Source organism: Chiloscyllium punctatum, chromosome 5 (assembly GCF_047496795.1).
Source record: "Chiloscyllium punctatum isolate Juve2018m chromosome 5, sChiPun1.3, whole genome shotgun sequence".
Lineage (NCBI taxonomy): Eukaryota > Metazoa > Chordata > Chondrichthyes > Orectolobiformes > Hemiscylliidae > Chiloscyllium > Chiloscyllium punctatum.
In genome coordinates, this window is record NC_092743.1 from 38,254,679 (window position 1) to 38,276,834 (window position 22,156).

At 39.9% G+C, this 22,156-nt stretch overlaps 1 protein-coding gene across 1 annotated transcript in view; it reads right to left on the reverse strand.

Moving 5' to 3' along the window:
* LOC140476993 (unconventional myosin-Id-like) overlaps positions 1-22,156 on the reverse strand; it is a 143,344-nt gene that overhangs the window by 91,708 nt on the left and 29,480 nt on the right. Inside the window, exons 6-10 of the mRNA XM_072570059.1 lie at positions 18,197-18,292; positions 15,141-15,257; positions 10,668-10,874; positions 8,453-8,598; positions 1,717-1,831 (exon numbers count right to left, since the gene is read on the reverse strand). Coding sequence (XP_072426160.1) covers positions 1,717-1,831; positions 8,453-8,598; positions 10,668-10,874; positions 15,141-15,257; positions 18,197-18,292 — 681 coding nt within the window. The remainder of the gene's footprint in view (positions 1-1,716; positions 1,832-8,452; positions 8,599-10,667; positions 10,875-15,140; positions 15,258-18,196; positions 18,293-22,156) is intronic.

Sequence of the window (22,156 nt, forward strand, 5' to 3'; positions counted from 1 at the left end):
CCACCCCAGAGTGTTGTCAATGTTCCATTGTCAAATATATTCAAGACTGCGATCAACAGACATTTAGTCTTCTTGGAGACCAGCTCTCTGTTGGGATGTGGGGAAGGGGGTGGGAAAATAGAGTTGAGAGGAAGGTGGATCATCATTGTACTAAATGAAAGCGTGCATTGGGAAATTGTATGAATTTCTCCTGCTCCTATGTTTTATGTTCTTAAATTCAAAGTCTTTGATAGGCATTTAAGAAGAGCCATTAATGATTGACTTGCTAGTATAGCTTATTGATGGGTTTCAGAGAAAATGTACTGCCAGTGGGAAACTGAACCTTTGCACTGGACCTTGGGGTGCCCATGGTAACCAGATCCTGCTCAACAAGTGGATGAAACTTACCAGTGCTTAGATTGGGTAAGTTGTTTGCATTTTTGGCTGTTTTGTTTTCAGTCAAATCCTTGTGTAAAGTTGGGAGTACCTCACAATTTAATTAGACCAATCCATGCACAGCCTATCTGGCTGCAGCTACGTGTGTTGCAAACATTTTGCAGATAAAGTGCGTGCACTTTTATATTGAATAAACAGATAACAGAAGTGGCGAAATCTCAGACACTAGTTCAGAGATTTTTACATAGAGCTGATGAGAGTCAGTCACGTAGCTAATCAGATATAAAACAACCCCTGATGTATATCAGTCTCCCTAAACTGGTCCCTCGGAAACATTGAAAAGAATTTACAGACTCTCCTACAACAATGGTTTAGGAAGAAAATCCATTATTCCAAATGCCTGGAGAGATCTATCTGTGCCCATTTGTTCAGGCGATTGCTTTAAGTTTGTGAACTTGCCATTGCTAACCTGCTGATTCAGGGCTGAAGTTCTCCATGTGTAAGCCTGCACAAAACTGAGGACAGCAGTGGAGCAGAAAATATGAGCAATGAGGCACCAGGTCACTGCCTTCATCTGGCTTTCTCTCCCTGCTTCTCCTCCATATTCCTGTTAGGTCCAGCAGTTGACACTATATTATTGATGAGAGTATTGGGATATGAGACAATCATAGGTTGGCCCCATTTAAAACTACTCTTAAAGTGGGAACATAGCAAAAGCTACTTTTAACAACTTAGTGGCAGGAGAAAATTTATGGCCTTTTGTCTCCCCCCATTAAATTCAGTGTCTGTAATGATTACATACTCTTCATATTTGGGACATTCAAGCTTTCTGTACATGTACTAAAATGTAAAAATTACATAGTCTTCCCAGACCATAGGTATGCTTTCTCATTACAGAAAGAGATGACTGGTGGTGGCTTAATCTAAGGATCACTGTGCTTCATGTGAGGGGAGACGTTGAGAAGGAGAGTCCTTCATAGTAACCTCAACCAGTGTGGGAATTGAACCCACACTTTTGGTATCGGTCTGCATTGCAAACCAGCCATCTGAGCTAATTGACTCCCTATACAGGTACTACAACATTACTGAAATGTCAATCTGCAGCATTCTAGGCCTGATAATCCCTTTGGGAGACTACGTGCAGACTAACAGTTGGGTAAGTGTTCTGCCAGCACTAAGGCAGGCAAATTCCACAGTGGAACTTAGAATGGGTAGAAATTAAATATCCCAATGAAAAATAACACTGCCATAACCCTTCATAATCTTCCATTAGGTCCACTGTTAACCTTCTGAGCTCTGGATTCCCATTGACAAATTGCTCCTGATTGTGCGATGACTTACATGTTGCCACTCGATGCCCTCTCTCTGGTACTCTGCTTGCTCTTGCCTCAGGATCAGTTCAATGAAGAGCTGTTGGAGCTTCTCATTGCAGTAATTTATGCAGAACTGTTCAAAACTGTGGGAAGATCATACCAAACTATTAGTATTTCCTTTAGCATTTAAACATCTTTCCCTCTAGGAGATTGATATCTGAGGACAGCAATAATAAATTACCCCATGGCCCCATCTCCTGTTGTTCTCAAGCACCAGAGTGAGATCTGAACCCAGAGCTTTAGGCTCAGATATTAGCCATAGTGTCAGGAGACTTCCAAGGTGTAGGTAATATTTTATTTAAAAGTTACCATAGTTTGCTTGTTTTTGTACTCTTCTGTGTTTTCAAGGTAACGTCTTTGATTATTCATGGGTTGCTGAACCAGGACTGTATTATATATCTGAGAGTGGAGGGAATGGCCCCAAAGCTACTTCAGCCAGAATGGGGATCGAACCCTGTGCTGATATTATTGTGAACCAAGGACCAGTTAGTTGAGCTCGCCAGCTCGCATTTATACTTTAGGCCTCTGCTTATAAAAGTATGGTGCATGGTGTTTTAAGAGCCTTATCCACTTCTCCCAGCAACTTCAAAGGCTAGTTTTCTCTCCAAAAATACATCATCTGACATTTTTCTGTATTAATTTTCATCTGTCACATGCCAACACATTTCACCAGTCTATGAGCTCCTATAGTCTTTTTTTTACCTCATTCCTGGAAAAGTGGGCATTGTTGGCTAAGCCAGCTTGCACTACGCATCCCCAATTGCCTTTGAGAAGGTGGTGATTAAACCACTTTCATGAACCATTGCAATCAGGGGAGTTTAAGTACATTACAATTCCAAGGTTTGTGTTATCTACAGTGTTTGAACTAATAACCCCTTTATATAAGTGCAGGGCTTATGATTACTTGTACGGCTGCAATGAAAAGCTTTATAAGATGATTATATTTTGGACTGTCTTTAATTCACAGTGAAATAAGAAAACAAAGTGGGTCATGTGATCTGCTTCAAATTTTGACAGACAACCAGCTGCATGGTTTGGTTACCATGGAGACACTTATTGGGAATAAAGTATTAAATGTTTACACATTTAAAAAATGCAAGAGAAGCTTGGTTAACTATTTCTGGACTGAATAAAAGAAGTCTCATGGAGACACAAAAGGCTAATGTAGTCAGCATAGGATTATAAGCTGGCAGGCAGCCTGAGTTTGATGATTCTGATTTATTGTTGTCGCATGTACCGAGATGCAGTGAAAAGTGTTGTTTTGCATGCTATACAGGCAGATTGTGCTATACAAAGTACATCAGAGTAGCAGAACAGAATTCAGAATACAGTACTACAGCTGCTGAGAAGGTGCAGAGAGAGAGATAGAGAGAGATCAACACTAACACTTGAGAAATCAATTCAGAGGTCTGGTAACTGCTGGGATGAACCTGTCTTGAATCTGTTCGCACATGTATTCAAACGTTTATCTCTTCTGCCCAATGGAAGAGCGTGGACAAGAGTATAACTGGGGTGGGAGGGGTCTTTGATCATATTGGTTGCTCTCCTGAAGCAGTGGGAAGTGTAGATGGAGTCAATGGTTGGAAGGCTGGTTTGTGTGATGGACAGGGGTGTGTTCACAACTCTCAGTAGTTCCTTGCGGTCTAGGGAACAGCAGTTGCCATACTATACTGTCATGCATCCGGATAGGTTACTTTCTGTGTTGTAGCTATAAAAGTTGATAAGAGTCCCTATGGACATATCGAATTTCCTTGGCCTCCTGAAGAAGTAGAGACATTGCTGTGATTTCTTGAACATGTGTCGATGTGGTTGGACCAGGATAGATTGCTGGTGATCATCGCTCCTAGGAACTTGACGGTCTCGATCATCTCCACCTCAGCATCATTGATGTAGATGGGGAGTGGTCTCTACTCCACTTCTTGAAGTCAATGACCAGCTCCTTCATTTTGCTGACATTGATGGAGATATTGTTGTCTCTACACCATGCGGCTAAGCATTCAATGTCTTTCCTGTATTCAATCTCATTGTTGTTTGAGATCCAACGTAAAATGGTGGTGTCTCAGCAAACTTGTAAATGAAGTTGGTGTAGAATTTGGCCACACAGTGTGTAAGGAGTACAGTAGGGGGCTGAGAACACAGCATTGCAGGATACCAGTGTTGAGGATTGTGGTGGAGGAAGTGTTGTCACCTATTCTTACTGATTATAGTCTATGGGTCAGGAAGATGAGGATCTAGTTATAGAGGGGGAGTTTAGAAATGAGTTTGTTTGGAATTATGGTGTTGAATGTGGAGCTGTAATCCTGACATCGATATCCTTGTTATCCAGATGCTCCAGGAATGCGTGTAGGGTGAGGGAGTCTGGGTGGACCGGTAGGTGAATTGCAAAGGATCAAGACAATTTGATAGACTGAGTTGATGTAAGCCATGACTAACCACTTCATGCATTTCATAATTCTGGAGATCAGCGCCACCGGTTGGTAGTCATTGCACACTGCATGATTTTTCTTCATGGTGGCCTTCTTGAAGCAAGTGGGGACTTCAGGTCATTTGGAAGGAAGGACCATTTTTACTTGAAGAGGTACATTTCATAGCTATCTAAAGATTCTGAAAGGTTTGCTCAGGCAAGACCATTAGGAAAGATTACCAGAGTCGGTCAGAATTCCTGCTGGTAGTTAGACAATAGACAATAGACAATAGACAATAGATGCAGGAGTAGGCCATTCTGCCCTTCGAGCCTGCACCGCCATTCAATATGATCATGGCTGATCATTCCTAATTAGTATCCTGTTCCAGCCTTATCTCCATACCCCTTGACTCCACTATCTTTAAGAGCTCTATCCAATTCTTTCTTAAAAGAATCCAGAGACTGGGCCTCCACTGCCCTCTGGGGCAGAGCATTCCACACAGCCACCACTCTCTGGGTGAAGTAGTTTCTCCTCATCTCTGTCCTAAATGGTCTACCCCGTATTTTTAAGTTGTGTCCTCTGGTTCGGCACTCCCCCATCAACGGAAATATGTTCCCTCCTGCCAGAGTGTCCAGTCCTTTCATAAGCCTATACGTTTCAATCAGATCCCCTCTCAGTCTTCTAAACTCAAGGGTATACAAGCCCAGTCGCTTCAGTCTTTCCGTGTAAGGCAATCCTGCCATTCCAGGAATTGACCTCGTGAACCTACGCTGCACTCCCTCAATAGCCAGAATGTCTTTCCTCAAATTTGGAGACCAGAACTGCACACAGTACTCCAGGTGTGGTCTCACCAGGGCCCTGTACAGCTGCAGAAGCACGTCTTTGCTTCTATACTCAATCCCTCTTGTTATGAAGGCCAGCATGCTATTAGCCTTCTTCACGACCTGCTGTACCTGCATGCTTGCCTTCATTGACTGGTGGACAAGAACACCCAGATCTCTCTGAACAGCCCCTTTACCTAATTTGATACCATTGAGGTAGTAATCTGCCTTCCTGTTCTTGCCACCAAAGTGGATAACCAGACATTTATCCACATTAAACTGCATCTGCCATGCATCTGCCCACTCACCTAACTTGTCCAGGTCACCCTGTAATCCCCTAACATCCTCATCACATTTCACCCTACCACCTAGCTTTGTGTCATCAGCAAATTTGCTAATGTTATTGCTGATACCATCTTCTATATCATTTACATATATTGTAAAAAGCTGCGGTCCCAGCACGGATCCCTGCGGTACCCCACTGGTCACTGCCTGCCATTTCGAAATGGAGCCGTTAATCACTAATCAGATATTCTCTGAAAACTAAACTGTCTACAGTTTAGGAGGAAAATGTGGCAGTTCTAATTAGTAACCTTGTGGGCAATTCAAAGACTGGTGGAATTATGGATAGTAAGGAAGATTTTCAGAGGATATAGCAGAATATAGAACAGTTGGAGGCATGGGCAGAAAAATGGCGGATGGAGTTTAATCCAGACAACTATGAAGTGATGCGTTTGTAAGGTCAAGTACAGGTGGAAATTGTACAGTGAATGGCAGAACCCTTAGGAGTATTGATATGCAGAGGAATCTGCGTGTGCAGGTCCACAGATTACTGAAGGTAGTAGCGCAGGTAGATAAGGTAGTAAAAAGGCCTTGGGCATGCTTGTCTTCACTGGAAGGAGCATTGAGTACAGAGAAACCTCAATTGTCCAGCATTCGATTATCCGAATTTTGGATTATCCAGCAAGATCGCAAGATCCCAATGCTTGGCTAAACTGTGTTAGCCAGCATTCGATTATCCAAACATTCGATTATCCAAACAAAATACTCCCCATCCATGACATTCGGATAATTGAGGTTCCTCTGTATCAGGGTAGACAAGTTATGCTGCAGCTTTATGGAACTTTAGTTAGGCCATACTTGAAATATTGTGTAAAGTTCTAGTCACCACAGTACCAGGAGGATATGGATGCTTTGGAGAGGGTACAGACAGGTTTACCAGGATGTTGCCTGGTATGAGGGATTTTAGCTATGAGGAAAAGTTGGATAGACTGGTTTGTTTTCATTGGAATGCAGGAGGTTGAAGGCCGACCTGATAGACGTTTATAAGATTGTGAATGGGCATGGATAGAGTGGAAAGCATGAGTCTTTTCCCAGGGTGGAGGGGTCAATTAGTAGGGGGCACAGGTTCAAGGTGCGGGAGTGTGGGGAATGGCAAAGTTTAAAAGAAAAGTTTAAAAGCAAGCTTTACACTCAAAGGATGCTGGATGCCTGGAACACACTGCCAGAGGAGGTGGTGGAAGCAGACACAATAGGTTCTCAAGAAGCAGCTGGATGGATACATGAACAGGAAGGGAATGGATCCTGTAAGTGAGGACAGTTTAGTAAGGAAGGGGAAAATGTGTCAGCACTGGCTTGGAGGGATGATGGGCCTGTTCCTGTGCTGTATTGTGTTTTTTTCTTTATTCCTCTCCGTTCTAAAGGAAGTGCTTTTTAAAAAAGTGATTATTTGACATTATAACCTGATGAAATAGGAAGTTGGGAGTGGCTGTGGATTGTTTCCTATGAAGCCTGTATTTCTGTTGAGGACATCTTGTAGCAATACAGTATATATAAAATTCAGCATTGGATTATCAGTGGTGGTATCGTGTCATACAATTCTTTTATGTTGGGCACTAGGATTCAATGTGTAAAGTTACTGGTCTCGAACAAGATGGTAAAATAACTTCATGATCCTATCCAAAACACTTACTGTGGCTCCTAACTATCAGCTACAAACCAGAATGCACAACTCTCTATTTCTTCATTTAAGTGGTTAATATTTTATGAGGAAAACCTGATACCCCAGTACAGATTTCTAGGAGGACCATTTATCACGACTGACCAATTACAGAATGTGACATTTCTCTTTATTCTCTATCACTAACTCCTAACCAATTATAAATCCACATCAAATGGTTAACTCCAATATCACAGACAGCCTTTTGCTTGTGAAGAACTTTATCAAATCCCTTTTGGAAGTTGGTATAGGCAACATCCATAGAAATACCTTTATTCACTAGTAACATTTTTTAAACCCTCAAAAACCCAGGCAGCTTCTCCTTGCTGGGTATCTGGTTAAGTCCTCAATCATAGGTTTCTGTAATTTTCCCACAAGTAATGATAGAATGACGGGTCTGCAGTTTTCTGTTTCCTTGCCCAATCCCTCCTTAAGCAATGTATAATTATCCAATTCAAAATTTTGAATGTAGGTCACAATTTTATCACCTATTTCTTTTCATTCCTCAGAATGGAAGATCAGTTTATCTTAAGTTTGATTATTTTCTACATCAGCAAGTTTCTTTTTTACTTATGTTCAATTCACCACGTTTTTCCACTTGACTTACACTATTGACTCTTAACATCTTCCTACGACGTGAAAATGAATGCAATCTATTCATTTTAAAACCTTCCTTTACTTTGCTAAACTTGGAAATGACAGGAAAAGTATAGTATCTGAGGTTTCAATAATTTGCAATGATAAAAATGTCAATTAAAGTTTTGGGATTGAAAAAGATGACTATGGGCATAACAAACTAAGATTCTAGAGATGAATGAATTGCTGGTGACTTATCACATTTGGATTAAGGTATTTAGAATCAGATTACTAATTATTTTCATGGAAACTGTATAATGGAATCTCAATGATTCAGTATGATAGAAGGAGAATAGCCACAGAATGAAAACCAATTCATAAATTATAGATTTTTAAATATCTTGTTTTACACAGGAAGATTTGGCTTCTGATTGTTATCAAGTTCCCAGCATGCTGAAATAAAACTTATGTTTCTTTTTTAAGAATGATGCTTAATCTCAATACACAGATGTGAAGTTGTGAGTCTACTCCCTCCACATTGCTCTGTCTGATCAGTAACCCTGATCTTTACCTTTCTCATGAACAAAACTCTGACTTTTATTGGGCTCTGCTCTCCTGACCTGAAACCTTGACTTACTGCTTGACACTTTCATGAATTCCCAATTTTTTACTGGTCTAGTTGCCAATGGTCACCCATACTTAAATTGAACATTGTGATATGTGGCCAATATGTGTGACATGGAGATACATCAGGCCATTAGGTGAAAATTTCTGCTTAGCAATTCTAGTGAGTGTCTGAATGTAAATCAATGCTAATAGGCTCTGCCTTATTGCTGGAAATTGTATACCTTTGTTATAACGCACATTTCAGCAAGTAATGGATAATGTCACCATGCTCCATACCTGTTGTTTTCAAAGATCTCAAATCCATAAATATCCAGCACTCCGATTACAGTGTTCTTTCCGTGAATGCGTGGATCATAACCCTTTACCTCAATGACATCATTGATACGATTCACAATCCAACAAAATAGGCGGTCATAAATAGCCTATGAAGTGAGAATAACACTTGTTTACTTAAAAAGTAAACACCTCTTCCAACCTTCTTCCTCATCAAGGCATAATGAATCCTCTTTCATACACTCCAATCAAACAATCTCAGATCAGGGATGACGAAATTTAGATTCAGGATAAAAGTCCTTCTATACTGGCCCAAAAATATAGAATTCACATGCAAAATTTCTCACACCTTGTGAGAACATTCTCACTGCATGCTAATTTATTTTCAACAGCAAACCACAATCACATCTTTACAAGCACATTGATGCCGTTTTATAATTTACTTTCTAATCAAGCTATAGCTGAAATGTGTGAAGAACTGTCTGCAACCACATTCTCAAAAAGTCTTATCTTTTCTCCTCAATGTCCCTGATAGCATTGTAGAAGCATGATCTTTTAAAACTGAGGACATTGCACTGTAAGGATAAACAATTAAAGATTGTTAAACAAATAAGCAATGTTGCTAACAACAAGCTTTAAAAGTTGTTAGATTTCATTCAGTTCAAGCCATTCTCACAACACCATACACTGTTAACAGTATGGCAACTGAGATAAGATGGGTAGTTGTTTTAACCTGAATGTAGGAATGGCCTCATTGGGTTTGATAAAATCAAGGAAATAATAATGTTTAGTTGAAAGTTTGCTCACTGACATTTGTTCTCAGACGTTTCATCACCATGCTAGGTAACATCATCAATGAGCCTCCAGTGAAGCATTGTGTTCTGTCCCACTTGCTATTTATGTGTCTTGGTTCAATGTGGTGGGTGATACCATTTCTGGTTCTGTTTCTGAAAGGTTGGTAAATGGGGTTTACATCGATGCGTTTGTTAATGGAATTCCAGTTTGATACCAGGCCTCTAGGAATTCCCGTCCCTGTCCCAGGATTTACCAACCTCTCAGAAACAGAGCTGAAAATGATATCATCCACCACAACAAACCAAGATAGTTAAATAGCAAGCCGGCCAGAACACCAACGCTTCACCACAGGCTCACTGATGATGTTACCTAGCATGGTGATGAAACTTCTGAGAACAAAGCTACCAAAGTTTGTGAGAAGATTTGTAGCTCGGGTGCTCGTTGTTGTGGTTCTGGTCGCCAAACTGGGAATTTGTGTTGCAGACATTTTGTCCCCTGTCTAGGTGACATCCTCAGTGCTTGGGAGCCTCCTTTGAAGCGCTTCTGTGATATTTCCTCTGGCATTTATAGTGGTATAAAACCACTATAAATGCCAGAGGAAATATCACAGAAGCGCTTTACAGGACGCTCCCAAGCACTGAGGATGTCACCTAGACAGGGGACGAAACGTCTGCAACACAAATTCCCAGCTCGGCGAACTGAACCACAACAACAAACCCACCAGCTCGGTGAGCAAACTTACAGCCTGAGCTACAAATCTGCTCCAAAATCTCAAATGATAATTTTGTTCATCTTGGATTTGAATAATTACATTTGAAGAAAATGCAGCCCATTATCATAATGCTGCACACCAAATGATTCATTAGGTCATCAATTTGGTAATTGATTTGTACATAACAAGGTTTCATAAAGAGCAATCAGTTACATGTCCAGGTACCCTATAATCTGTTTTAAAAATGTGTTTGGGGTTAAATATTGGGAAAGAGATTAGAAAAAACTCTGCTGCTTTTACTTGAAATAGGTCCATTCAATGTGTTACATTCATTGGAGAGTTTGGCCTTTATATTGAGTTTGCCCTCCATTGTGTGGTGTGGTACCACCATCATGTTAAATGGAATGGATTCAGAATAGTTCTAAAAGCTCAAATTTGGGCTTTAAGAGAGACTGTGACCCATCAGCAGCTGCAGAGTTGCATTCTGCCAAAGCCTCATGGTCCAGTTTAAATCTCATCAATATTCACATCAATAAAGAACTAAAAACAAAAGGCATTTCAGTTTAATATCTCACAGAAAGACTTGAAACCACTATGCACTGATTCAGAGATGAGAGTGCTAACATTGTGCAATGGATGAGGTTAAGTTGGGGTGAGAGCACCCATAACATTCAGATGAAAGAAACCCTAGTCTCACCAGCATTCCTTTACCTTGGCAAAGGCATCTCTACCATATGCGGCTTCCTGTACTGTGTGACCCTTTTTAATCACTTCACCCCCTCCTGTAGCCACAGTTCGATGAAGAAGGGTCTTCCTGACGGTGTCCGGCACTGTCATAGTGATGTCTGCAATCTGTGATACTACGTCATTATTGCTGATGGAGGCAGTGTCACTCTCTGCGATAAACATTAGGTTTCCCTGTGAAAGAAAACACAAGCAGGAATCAACAAAGCTTGGGTAATGACAAGATATATTCTCTTTCTCGATCGATAATGTGCATGCAAAGAGAAAAAATGTGGTATGCCCATCTAACCAATGTACATTGTGTGCAGACAATGTACATGTGCGTGATCTTTAGCAATATACAAAGAAATCATGGGTTATTCTAGATATGAACAGTAGATATACATTGAGGAATCACTGAATGCACTAGTCATATTCACAAATACCATAATTATACTGGGGAAATAATGGATGTGTTACTCATATCTCCACAGGTAACTAGCAAGGAGCCATTTTTACTTCAACATACACTGAGGAACTTTAAAATATGCAAGCAATGCTGATGAGTAATGCATGCACGTCAAAACAAATTACAGGTTTGGTTGTTTATCCCGTAAAACATCATCAAATTGACATGTCATTTTATCATAAATGGTAGATACACATTAACAATCTTACAGCTCCAGGTTCATTATGACTGATGGTAAAAACAATGACTGCAGATGCTGAAAACCAAATACTGGATTAGTGGTGCTGGAAGAGCACAGCAGTTCAGGCAGCATCCAACGAGCAGTGAAATCGACGTTTCGGGCAAAAGCCCTTCATCAGGAGGGCTTTTGCCCGAAACGTCGATTTCGCTGCTCGTTGGATGCTGCCTGAACTGCTGTGCTCTTCCAGCACCACTAATCCAGTATTCATTATGACTGATGCCAGCTTTTTATTTGCAGACCATTTCATAGATGATTTCAAATCTTCAATCATGTTTTAGTTTCCAGTTCTTTAAATTTATAACTCCAAACCTCATGTTTACTCATCCAGCACAGTTACTGATGTACTCCCATAATCCGAAATTTAGGAAGTCATGCAAGGGTTCAGAAAAGATTTATAAGGATGTTGCCAGGGTTGGAGGGTTTGAGCTATAGGGAATGGCTGAATAAGCTGGTGCTTTTTTCCCTAGAGAGTCACAGGCTGTAGGGTGATCTTATAAAAGTTCATAAAATCATGAGGGCATGGAATAGACAAAGTCTTTTCCCCAGGGTAGGGGAGTCCAAAAATAGAGGGTATGGGTTTAAGGTGAGACGAGAAAGATTTGAAAGGGACTGAGGGAGAATGTTTTCAAGCAAAAGGTGGAGCGTGTATGAAATGAGCTGTCAGGGGAGATGGTGGAGGCGAGTACAAATATAACATTTGAAAGGTATCTGGATGGGTATATGAATAGGAAGGGTTTAGAGGAATAAGGGCCAAGTGCTGGAAGATGGAACTGGATTAATTTAGCATATCTGGTCAACTTGGACAATTTAGACTGCAGGGTCTATTTCTGTTCTGTGCATTTCTACATCTCTGAGTATCAAGCCTACAACTGTCATACGATAATGTTTGCAACAAATGGGATTTGGCCAATCATGGAATAATACTGCCTTTTAGCCCATTTGTCCTGTATCAGTTCTTTACAAGGACGAGGTAATTAGTTCCACCACTCTGATAACTTTCCCATTGCCCTTCAAGGGTTTCCACTTCCAAGTACTGTGCAATTCTGCTTTGAGGATTATTCCTGAATCTGTTCTCACCAATTTTCAGGCTGTGCACCTTAGCTCATAAGAAAAATCATTACGCTAAATTCCTTTTGCCCAAGCTGCCTGTCTTTTTTTGTGAGTTACCTTCAATCTCCATCTTGTAGTTACCAAACTGCTGCTAGAAATGGATTGTACTTTTCATTTCCACCAAAAACCCTTCAATCTTTTAAATGTCTTTATCAAATCTCTTCCTCACCTTCTCTACTGAAAGAAGAACTGCAGTTTCTCCAATTTTGTGACTACTTGTATGACTCTTTTTTTCCTTTCTGCATTCTCTCTAAAACCTTGACATCACTCCTGCCAGATCTAGATGTAATAGTTCCCTGGAGTCTAGCCAGCAATTTATGATGATTTAGCATTTTCCTCTTGCTATTGTACTTTACTCCACTATTAAACATGCCAAGACTCCATACACCTTTAAAATCCTCCTCAACACATCCTGTCACCTTCAAATACTTGTAAATATACATCCTTCTGTCCGTCTTGCCTCAGAGACCCTCTAGAAAATTGTACCATTGAGTTTAATTGATTTTTAAAATTCTATTTACCAAACAAGTGTGCTAAATTTCATCTGGTCATTTGACTGGTCTGTGGTCCCAACATCTGCCATGAATATCACTGTTAATTTCTATACTCTGTGTCATCAGCAAACTTCAAAATTATGCTTCTGCACTCCCAAATCTGGGTTCATTTATTATGTCAAAATAAGTTGTGACCCCAACACCAATACACTGGCTCTAACACAAACTTCCCTACAGTTTGAAAAACAACAATTTAGCACTACTCTCTATTCTGTGTCTCTTAGCTAAGTTTGTACCAATTGCAATCCAATGGGTATCAGTTTTGCTAACAAGCCAAATGTGCAGTGTTTCTATAAACATTTTTGAACTCCACGTACACAACATTCATTGGAATGAATCTCTCCATTGCCTCAAACCTTTCAGGAGCTTATCAGCCATGATGGAAAGAGCCGAATGGCCTAATTCTGCTCAAATATCTTATGAACTCATGTACTTCATTAATAACTAAATGTAATGGAACATAATTTGTCTTTATGTAATGCATACTGACGTTTATATATTAATCCATATGTACTGGTAGGCTATCTAAATAAAGTAAATAGCACAGCTAAAACAGATCATTGGAAACCAATAGTAACATTAAATTGTGTTTTCTTATTTATTTCTTAATGGGATGTGGGTGTTGCTGGTTAGATAAGTATTTATTGCTCATCCCTGATTGCTCCTGATAAGATGATGGTGAATTGATTTCATGAACTGCTGTTGTCCATGTGGTGTAGGTATGTCTTTTGGACTGCTCGGAGCAGAGTTCTAGATTTTTGACCCAATGACAATGACAAAATTTTGACAACATAGACTGTGGCTGGAAGGGAATTTTGCAGGTGTTAGTGTTCCAATATATCCTATGTCCTTATCTGTATAGGTCATAGAGTTTCCAGGTTTGAAAGGTGATGTCTAAGGAGCCTTGGTGAATTGCTGCAGTGCAAACTTGTATATGTTACACATTGCAGTGTGTTGGTGATGGAGATAGTGTTTAAGGTGGCGAATGATGTGCCAATAAAATAAACTGTATTGTTCTGGATGAGTCAAACTCGTTGAGTTGCACTCGTCCAGGCAACTGGGAAGTATTCCATCACATCCCTGACTTGTGCCTCAAAGCTTGATGGACAGACTTTGGGGAGTCAAGCGATGAGTTTACTTGTAGCAGGATTATATGGCTAGTTCAGTAAGAAGTAGGGCTTCCACTGAATTCTGTAATCCCCCTTTTAAATGTTTTCGACAGATTTCCCACTCGACAGCTAGTCAGATGGTTAGGCTAATTGAACATGGGGTAGAGGTCGGGTCAGATAATCAGAAGGTGTCCTATCATAGGGGCAGCTTGTGAACTGGTTGAATTATCTTTGTACCTCTTGAGAGCAAATTGTACTGGAGACACAGACTTGTCTCCAGTAACACCAAAAGCAGGTGAATTGAAATTGTTCTCCCATAGAGTTGCCCATTTTATTCATTTTTCACACATTTTCACTGTAGCTTGAAAGGAAACGACCAGGATCTCATTTGTCCCAAGTAAGGCGGGTGACTGAGAGGTCATACCCCGAAATCCGTTCAAGTGCTTTATTTTTAATGATGTTGTTATTCATCTTTAAAATTTAAATGGCAAGATTCAAAATGAATAGATCTTTAAAATGATGAAAACATTTAATAAGGAAGTTGCAGCATTTTGTTGGGTCAACCAAAACTAGTGAGTGCAATTTTAAAAGCAGAGATTTTAAGAATAATTCAGAGTGAAACCAGGAAGACTCTTTTCACACAAAGGGTGGTGAAAATCTGGAACCTAGCCATCCAAAAGGCTCTGGATGCTGAATGAATTACAGCTTTCAAAGCTGAAGATCAAAAGAATTTTATGAAGTAATGGTATTAGAGTTGTTAAGTTTCATCATTTTAAAAACCTATTAATACATGCATTAACTCTGAGCCTTGCTCAATAAATATATATACCAGATTACTTAAACAGATTATTAAAAGTGGAACAAAGACTAGAAATGGAATTGGTGTTCTTCAGCTATAATTTAATTCAATGGCAGAAAATGGTCTATTCCTGTTCAGATGTTCTAATGCAAAAAATATTGATCAAAGTTTATCTTTACCAAATGCAAGATGGTGGCCAAGATTTTGTAGATGGTATCAATTTCTTTATCACTGAATCCGATGATTTCCATTGCTTTCATTACAGCCTTGAAATTCTCCTTGTCATTGATCACAGACTGAAAATCAATCAAAGTGCATGTGAAGAAAAGAAATTGACAAGAGTCAGCATCAAGCTATATGGTAATGGATTATGTAGAAGGTTGAAAGATAAAAGCGATCAGGAACTGTTGAAGAAAACTCTTGAGACTTGGACCTTGCGAACTGATTAGTTTATTACACGATATAGCATGGAGAATTCACCATCCTAACTGTGGTTCGGTGTTATTCCAAAGTACATCAGGATAATACAGAAATTATATAGAGAAAACAGATAGGAGCTGATCGTTAATTACACAGTTTGGCATGCTTACAAGTTGGTACTAAATTAGAGGTTAGTCATTAAGTTCAAAACTAAAGCACTATTATGCATTCCACAAGTGGACAGAATAAATGGTATCACAGTCTGTTCTAGTTACACAGATTGCTAACACTAAGCAGAGATATCGCTAATTAGCTGAATGACCGTGAAGTGGCAATAACTCGTGAAGGAAGTGGGACTAATTGGTCAGTCTATGTCAGTTTACAACAGCCTGCGCTGATCATTCAGCAAAGGGAGGAAACACTATCTTGACACCTTAGGAAGATAAGGCTTACCTTTTTCATTACCTCATAGCAAGAAATGTACAGCCAGCAAAGGTCTGGCTGGGGACACAAAATAGTTTCTCAGCTGGATTAGGAAAATGGCTTCCAGGCAAATAATGTTAACGTTTCCCCAACAGGAACTATTCCCCTTTGACCCAGGGAAAGAGCTGCCCGAGAGAATTGACCTTATCATAGATTGACGTTAACACCTTATGTAGTACAGGTCTGGAATTCTTCATGGTGAAAGGCAGTAGCTGCTTCTTAATTCTTTTAGTGGCTATGAGCATCACTGGCATTTCCAGTATTCATCTTCCATTCCTATTTGCCCTTGAATGGAGTTTTAGAGGCTAAGTTAAAAATCAGAAATATTGCTGCAAGTCGAGAGACACTTGCATCCCAGACAAAATAAGTGCAGCTTTCTTTCCCTATAGGACATCAATGAATCAGATGGGGTGGTAAATGACAATTGATGAGAGTTTCATGGTTACCACTGCAGAAACTATAACCAGGTGTTGTATGACTTCTGATCAAACACAGATTGTAAATGATAAATGATAAGTTGGCCATATTTGACATTTGTGTCTGTGAAACCCAAAGAGTTTATAGCTTGCAGTTTGATGACACAGCTAGCTTCAGGTTAAATTTGGTGGACTCAATGCTTCCCATTTAAAGATATGGACAACTGAGAATGTCAACAAATAGTAGGCAAGGATAAAAGTGAGGAGAGACTCCACATATTGCAATTGTAACTTGATTAGATCATTTATTAGTTCCCTTTCAGAACATTATCTTAAACCAGGTTTCTATTGTGCAAGCAATTCATCCTTAATGGTCCATCTTCTGTTAAATATCTGATTACCAAGGATACTTTGTTAAAGGGACAGGAGATAGGAGGTATTTCACATTTCTCAGAGAACTATTGTCTTTGTTGGGATTTGCTGCCTTTATTCCATTGGGATCGGAATGTAGGGAATGCAAACTGAGATGTGAAGGAATTTCTTCCCCTGGAGTGAATTCCTGGAATTATCTATTATGAAGAATTGAGGAGGCTAAATCACTGCAAGGACCTAAGGAAAAAGTAAATACATCTTTAACTAACAGGGAGTTACTCTCTGCTAGGCTGGAAGGGTGTCCACCCGCCAGATTCCTGGGATGGTGGAATTCCCTTCTAAGGAGAGATGGAAGAAACTAGGACTGCATTCTCCTGAGTTTTGAAGAATGTAAGGTAATCTCACTGAGACTTACAAAATGCTTACAGAGCATGACAAGGTCGGATGATTCCCCTGGATATTTTTCTTATTCTACAGGGGATGTGTCAAGACCATCATTTGTTGCCTATCCTGAATTGACCGTAATTGGCTTTCCAGATGATTTCTGAAGCTTGTTAAGAGTCAACCATATTTCTGTGGACCTGATCCACTTAGAGTCCAGACTGAGTAAAGATGGCAGATTAACTTTCCTAAGTGATATTAATGATATTAATGGGATTTTACAACAATTAACAACGATTACATGGTTGGGTTGTACTGGTGTTTTAATGCCAGATTTTATTGAATTAAATTACACCATCTGACAGAGTTGGAATCAAACTCATGTTGCCAGAGTATTAGCTGTGGACTACCAGGCCAGTGACATTACCACTATGCTATCACCTCCACCACCACCTCAACTGTGACTTCAGTCTTATTCTTTATGATCATATGGTTTTGCAACGCAATTGAAAACCTACCACCAAACATAAGAGCGTTTAAACCAGAGCTTTTTAACACTGTTTCCATAGTAACACATGCAGATATTCTCTCTGTAGTACCACATTCCCTCTTTGTATGTAGTGACACTTTCACTTCCTGCTGATCCACACTCTCACCCCATAGTTTTCACAAGGATGTGAGGTGTGCACTCTTTCCCTAAAGTGATGTGTTGGCTTTGTCAGAAAAATGCTTGTTACATAAAAGCCTATCCAGAACAGGGTAAGGCTCCAGGACAGGTCAACTCCCCGGGTTCAATCAATAAGAAAAACTGAGTAAACAATGACACAATGACAGAAATTGCTGGAAACACTCAGCTGGTCCAACAGCATCTGGGGAGAGAAAAACAGAGTTAACATTCTGTTGCCAGACCTGCTGAGTATTACCATTATTTTTTCTTTTTATTTCTGAGTTTCTGTAGCATTTTGTTCCTGCAAAATTGTGTCCTGGGAAACTACCTCACTGCATGTGTTGATCAGGGTAGACTTGGTTGTAATAGCCAATCTCATAGTCAAATATCCAACTAATGCCAGCTGTAACATGACAATAGATCTATTTTGTTAATGTCATGTACTTGTCAAGATAATTAATTTCAATCCAAAAGACTTCACCCTATGCATACTTACATTGACAGTAGCTCCATCTCTAATAAATGCATATTCTTTAGCATCTCTCTGCAGGTACAAGGACTTCAACAGATCATCAGAGCCACCCAGGATCAGCTGAAAATGTACAAAATGGCAGAGAATTTATATATTTTTTCTGATCCAGTATTCAAGTCTAATGAGCATGCATGCTTTTTTTAACAGAATGTGTTTTGTTTCATAGAGTTTTGAAACTCTTAAATCAGGTATGCATTGGTGTTTCTCAAATATTATTTCACACAAATCATTTTCCAACCCCCTTCACACTTAGGAACTTCACACCAAAGGTTTCACTCTATGAACCAGACCCAAAGTTTTTAAAACATTTTACTCTTGAAATGTGGCCAATTAGTAATAAATTATTGGCCATCCTCAATGCCCCCAACAAGGTTGGCTTGTTAGACCATTTTAGAGGTCATTAAGAATCAATCAGACAAACTGTCACATAGGAGGCTGTCAAATAAGAGCCCATGGTGTTAGGGCTAAGGGATTGACTATGGATAAAGGATGGGCTGACTGACAGAAGTCCGACACTAGGGATAAAGTGGCCCCTTTTAGGATGGTGGTCGGTGACTCATGGAGTTCGACAGGAGTCAGCATTGGGACCACAACTATTCATGCTGTATATCAACGGTCTGGACAAAGCAGCTACAGGCACTGTTGCTACGTTTACAGATGACAGACAGATAGATGGAGAGACAGGTAGTGTTGAGGAAACAAAGAGGCTGCAGAAAGAGTTGGGCAGGCTAGGAGAGTATGTGAACGTGTGGGAAATCATTCACTTTGGCAGGATGAATAAAGGAATATGTTATATTCTAAATGGGGAATGACTTTGGAAATCTGAAGTCAAAGGATCTTGGGAGTCCTGGTTCAGGATTCTTTTAAGGTTATCGTGCAGGTTCAGTTCACTGTTAGGAAAGCTAGAATACAGGAGAAGAGATGTATTTCTGAGGCTGTATAAGGCTCCATTCAGAACGCGCATGGAATATTATAAGTGGTTTAGGTCCCTGTATCTAAGGAAAGATGTGTTGGAGTTGGAGAGGGTCTAAAGTAGCTATATAAGAATGATTCCAGGGACGAAGAGCTTGTCATATAAGGAGCGGTTGAAGACTCTGGATCTGTACTCAGTGGAGTTTAGAAAGACTAGGGACAATCTTATTGAAACTACAGGATATTGAGAGATCTGGATAGAGTGAACATGTAGAAGGTGTATCCACTGGTAGGAGAGACTAGGACCTGGGGACAGTCTCAGAGTAAAGGAAGAGCCCTTTAGCAAGATGAGGAATTTCTTCAATCAAAGGGTGATGAATCTGTGGAATTCATTGTTGCAGCGGACTCTGGAGGCCAAGTCATTGAATGTATTTAAGGAAGAGATAGATAGATTCTTGGTGAGTAAGCGGATCAAGGGTTATGAGGAAAAGTCCGGAGAATGAAGTTGAGAAATACATTAGCCATAATCAAATGGTGGAGCAGACCGGTTGAGCCAAATGGCCTCATGTTATTCCTGTATTTTATGGTCTCATGGTCAATCATATTAGCAGCACTCAAAGTTTGTGAGAAGATTTGTAGCTCGGGTGCTCATTGTTGTGGTTGTGTTCGCCGAGCTGGGAATTTGTGTTGCAGACATTTCATCCCCTGGTTGTCCAGCTATCCTTAGTAGCCACACACGCAGATGACAAGCAACATGAATTTGACTGGGACAACACTACTATTATAGGACAAGCCAAACAGAGAACAGCCAGGGAATTCCTAGAGGCATGGCACTTATCCACAGATTCAATCAATAAGCACATCGATCTGGACCCAATATACCGGCCACTGCAATGGACAGCTGGAACTGACAACCGGAAGCGACAGATTCAAACCACTCCAAGTGCTGGAGGAAAGATCACAGAAGCACTTCACAGGAGGCTCCCAAGCACTGAGGATGTCACCTAGACATTTTTGTGGCAACCCAGTTTTTATTAGATTAGATTAGATTACTTACAGTGTGGAAACAGGCCCTTCGGCCCAACAAGTCCACACCGACCCGCCGAAGCGTAACCCACCCACTTCCCTACATTTACCCCTTTACCTATCACTACTGGCAATTTAGCGTGGCCAATTCATCTAACCTGCACAGGTTTGGATTATGGGAGGAAACCGGAGGAAACCCATTTTGTGATCAATGTTTCTCATACAAGCCCAAAAATGATCAGACCTTTTGAATTGAACCATCACTGAGATAGTGTTCCAGTAGCTTTGATATACTGTTGTTCAGAATGACTCTGGAGTCTCAAGTTCAATTCTACACTCAGTCTCAAGTCTGTGTTCAATTTGCAGTGAATCTCCAGGGTCTGCTATACCTCAGAACTTTCTGGCTCAGAAGACAAGGAGCAATTGTGCCTCACTGGCATGGTATACAAATGGAGATTCAATTGTAAAAATACATACCTAGTGCCATATCTATTATTAGCTTGATGAGGTTTCCAAGTGAGTAAAAGGTATAATAAGTCATGTGTGTTTGATATGTGAACTGAAACCACAACGCTTTGAGTCAACAGTTTATTCTTTTAACTGTAAGCACATCACAGGAAATTATAGATTAAATCTGTGAAATACGTGCTTAAGTAGAGTAACCCCATTGCTCCATTAACCTCCCTCATGACTAACTACATCCAATGACAATTTTTTTTTGGAGGGGAATAAATGGATTATGGATCACTAACAATTTGAGTCAGAGGTGAGACTGTAACCACTGAACCAAGGCTCAATTACATACAGTAACAGAAATTGCTCCTCCACATAAATTAACTTCCTTGTGCAGAAACGTCTTAAACATTTTATGGATTCTACATACGGCTTCCATAGAATTCCAGAATGTATGGCTCTTCACAAGTCCAAAGTGAATAGAAACAGAAGAATTTAACCTTCACAGTCAAAGTGTTCAACTGTAAATTGAAGCAGTTAACTCTAATCCTTCAGTGATTGTTATTGAAATCCTGTTTGGAATCTGTTCCATCAATTTAATGAATAACTAGAATACAGGATGTGAAACCATCCCTCTTGTGTACCTTTATCAATAAACTACCTTCAACATTTCTAACTTAATTAGTATTTCTCTCACACTCCTGAATACAAACAGGGAGATGTTTACTTTCTTCTGAAGGACTTTTCCACCTTCAGCTATAACCTATAACTACACTCTCAGAAAATTCCTCTTTCTCTCTCCCTCTCATTTCATAGTCTTAATACAGTTAGTATCTTTCTTTGACATCTTGAACTCTCCCACTCCTTCTGACCTCTTCTAATTCAGCAAGATGTAATATCTCTCTTTTTTAGTTCAAAGAGCCTGATGCTAATTGTTACTGCTGCCTCTCCATTGCATTTGTCAACTATGGTCAGCTAAATTAGTACAGACCAGAGATTAAATGGTTGGCTTTCTTCTCTGTGTGTCTCACTGTCACATTGGACCTGCCTGGGGAAGAGATTTGATTTTCATTCAAAACAACTTCACAACTCATCAATCACACAAGCATGTACAAATATGTTCACACATATTCACAGATTTGCTTGCACTCTCATACTAATCCAGCCAGAAGCACACAACCCCATACAATATTCAATGTGTAACCACAAAATAAACTATGAAAAAAACACCAAACAAATATACATCTATGATGTACACCTGTATGCGTGTTCAAGCACACCCATACATCCACATGCAGATCCACTCAAATATGCCCATATCTTGATAACCATAAATACTCAAATACACAGATATACCAACACTCAAATGCAAACACATGTATGCAATCATATACAGAAATACAAACACCGAAACACACACTGAGAAACACTCTTACACAACCATCGCCAGTACCACCTGTACAGAGCCCAAAGCCCAAAAGCAAACACAAGAAGCACACAATAATGTACAAACAGATCTATACATACATCTAC